Genomic DNA, 1,662 nt, shown 5'->3' on the forward strand with positions numbered 1-1,662 from the left:
CTTGGGATGTCTGTCAATGGCTCTGACAGGGTAGCATTATTATTCTTAGATTTGAAGAAGTGGCTTCCCAGCATATCAGTCTACGGTTTTGGAGAAATCATGACATTATGCTGTTGATCTAAATTCATATTGTCTTTGCAGAAAGAAACATGGAACTCTTGGAGGCTTTGGATGTGCCTGGGATGACCACGGCTTCATCTTCCACTTCCACTTCCTGGACTCTTAGGCAGCAAAAGGCTGCACAAAGATGGAAAGAGCCAAGGCCTTTCCATCTGCAGTGTCTCCTGCAGACCCATAATGTGGGCCATCCTTTGTGCAGCGTTTTGTAAAGGACGTTATGATTTGCACGAGCCCCTGTTTGCTTGCAAAAATTGCAACCAGCAGTGGTCTCCTGAATTTAAAGACATCCTTGCCAGTGGATATTGGCCTGCCTCCATCAGCTCCGACACATTGTACACTTTCAATATTTTTAGTACGTTCCAGGAGCTTAAAGTTATAGCCCCAACCCTGTTTAGACAGGCTTTTGTCAAGCTCCTTGAACATCGAACAAGATGTGGTGGAAGGGTATGTGTTTACCATATTTCATATATTTGTCTTCACATTTGCAGACATGTGAAAAGCTATTAATTGAATACCTCTTTCAGTCAGGACCTGTGTGTGGGGACACTCTTCAGCGAAGCTTTCTGGAGTACAGCTATTGCCGCTTCGAAGAGGATCAGCTGTACACCTTTAAGCTGCCCTGCCTGTTCACCCGAGATGCTTGCTGTGTCAGTGGATGGTAATAGGAAACTCTACAGGTTTCTTCGAAAAGGAAGATGATTTTGCCATCTATTGAAAAATATTTTATATGTAGATATACATTATGTGTGTGTGTGTGTGCGTGTAATAACTACTTTACGTAGAAATGTTCAGGTTGCCCTTGGGGAAATTCTTAGTCATGTCATGTAAATAGCTTGGCCTACTTCTCTCATGGCAATGACCTCTTTGAAATTTGGACTGACTAGGTACAGTTGATAAGAGTTTTGTAGAATGTTCAATTTCTTGCTTTTCTTGCAGTGACTTCAGTAGATGTAGGTTTCTATTGCCATGCATTATAAACTTTATTTTCTGTTTCCAGCTTAAGCTGTACAATATTTTTTCTTCAACAGTGCTGACCCACCATATTTTGAGGGTGTCTTTGTGGCGGAGGACTCATCTGTTTCTGAATTTGTTGCTGGTATACAGCAAGCGGGGAAACAGGCACGTTTTCATTGTTTGTGTCATTAAATACATTGAGAAGTGACTGCAATCAGTTTTTGGAATTTGTTCTCATTTTGCTTTCTGATTCTTCATAGACACGTGGACAGGGCACATGTGGCCGCTCCTCTTTCTTGGCAGCGAGGGAGACCTCAAGGAGGACCACTAAATTGGACGAGGAAATCATGGAGGTTGCAGTCTGTCGACATGGCTTCCTCTTGAAATCCCTGAACATGTACAGAGGTAACATTTTAGAACTGCCACAGTAATGAGAAACTCATCTATTATGGAAATCCAACTACCGTATATCAATCACTGTCGATTTTTTTCTGCAGTGCAGACAGTGTGTTCTTTATTTATGAAGCAGTAATATTGGATTACTTTTGTGGTGGTAAAACTATACAAGGGCTATAATTGCATTTAAAA

At 41.5% G+C, this 1,662-nt stretch overlaps 1 protein-coding gene across 1 annotated transcript; it reads left to right on the forward strand.

Moving 5' to 3' along the window:
• LOC125311290 lies at positions 1 to 1,505 on the forward strand. The gene is made up of 5 exons (XM_048269186.1): positions 1 to 30; positions 142 to 564; positions 645 to 778; positions 1,149 to 1,239; positions 1,335 to 1,505. Exons 2-5 carry the CDS (start codon positions 298 to 300, stop codon positions 1,503 to 1,505), a joined length of 663 nt encoding a protein of 220 aa, XP_048125143.1. The 5' UTR covers positions 1 to 30; positions 142 to 297.
• Positions 1,506 to 1,662: the final 157 nt, after the last annotated feature.

The sequence above is a fragment of the Alosa alosa genome, chromosome 18 (assembly GCF_017589495.1).
Source record: "Alosa alosa isolate M-15738 ecotype Scorff River chromosome 18, AALO_Geno_1.1, whole genome shotgun sequence".
Taxonomy (NCBI): domain Eukaryota; kingdom Metazoa; phylum Chordata; class Actinopteri; order Clupeiformes; family Clupeidae; genus Alosa; species Alosa alosa.

What these genes read in the sequence shown, in the direction of transcription:
- LOC125311290 (XM_048269186.1), top strand. Translation starts at nt 298, where the DNA reads ATGTGGGCCATCCTTTGTGCAGCGTTTTGTAAAGGACGTTATGATTTG. An exon ending in GAACAAGATGTGGTGGAAGG is followed by an intron (nt 565 to 644) that starts GTATGTGTTTAC and finishes TACCTCTTTCAG; the next exon opens with TCAGGACCTGTGTGTGGGGA. An exon ending in TACAGCAAGCGGGGAAACAG is followed by an intron (nt 1,240 to 1,334) that starts GCACGTTTTCAT and finishes GATTCTTCATAG; the next exon opens with ACACGTGGACAGGGCACATG.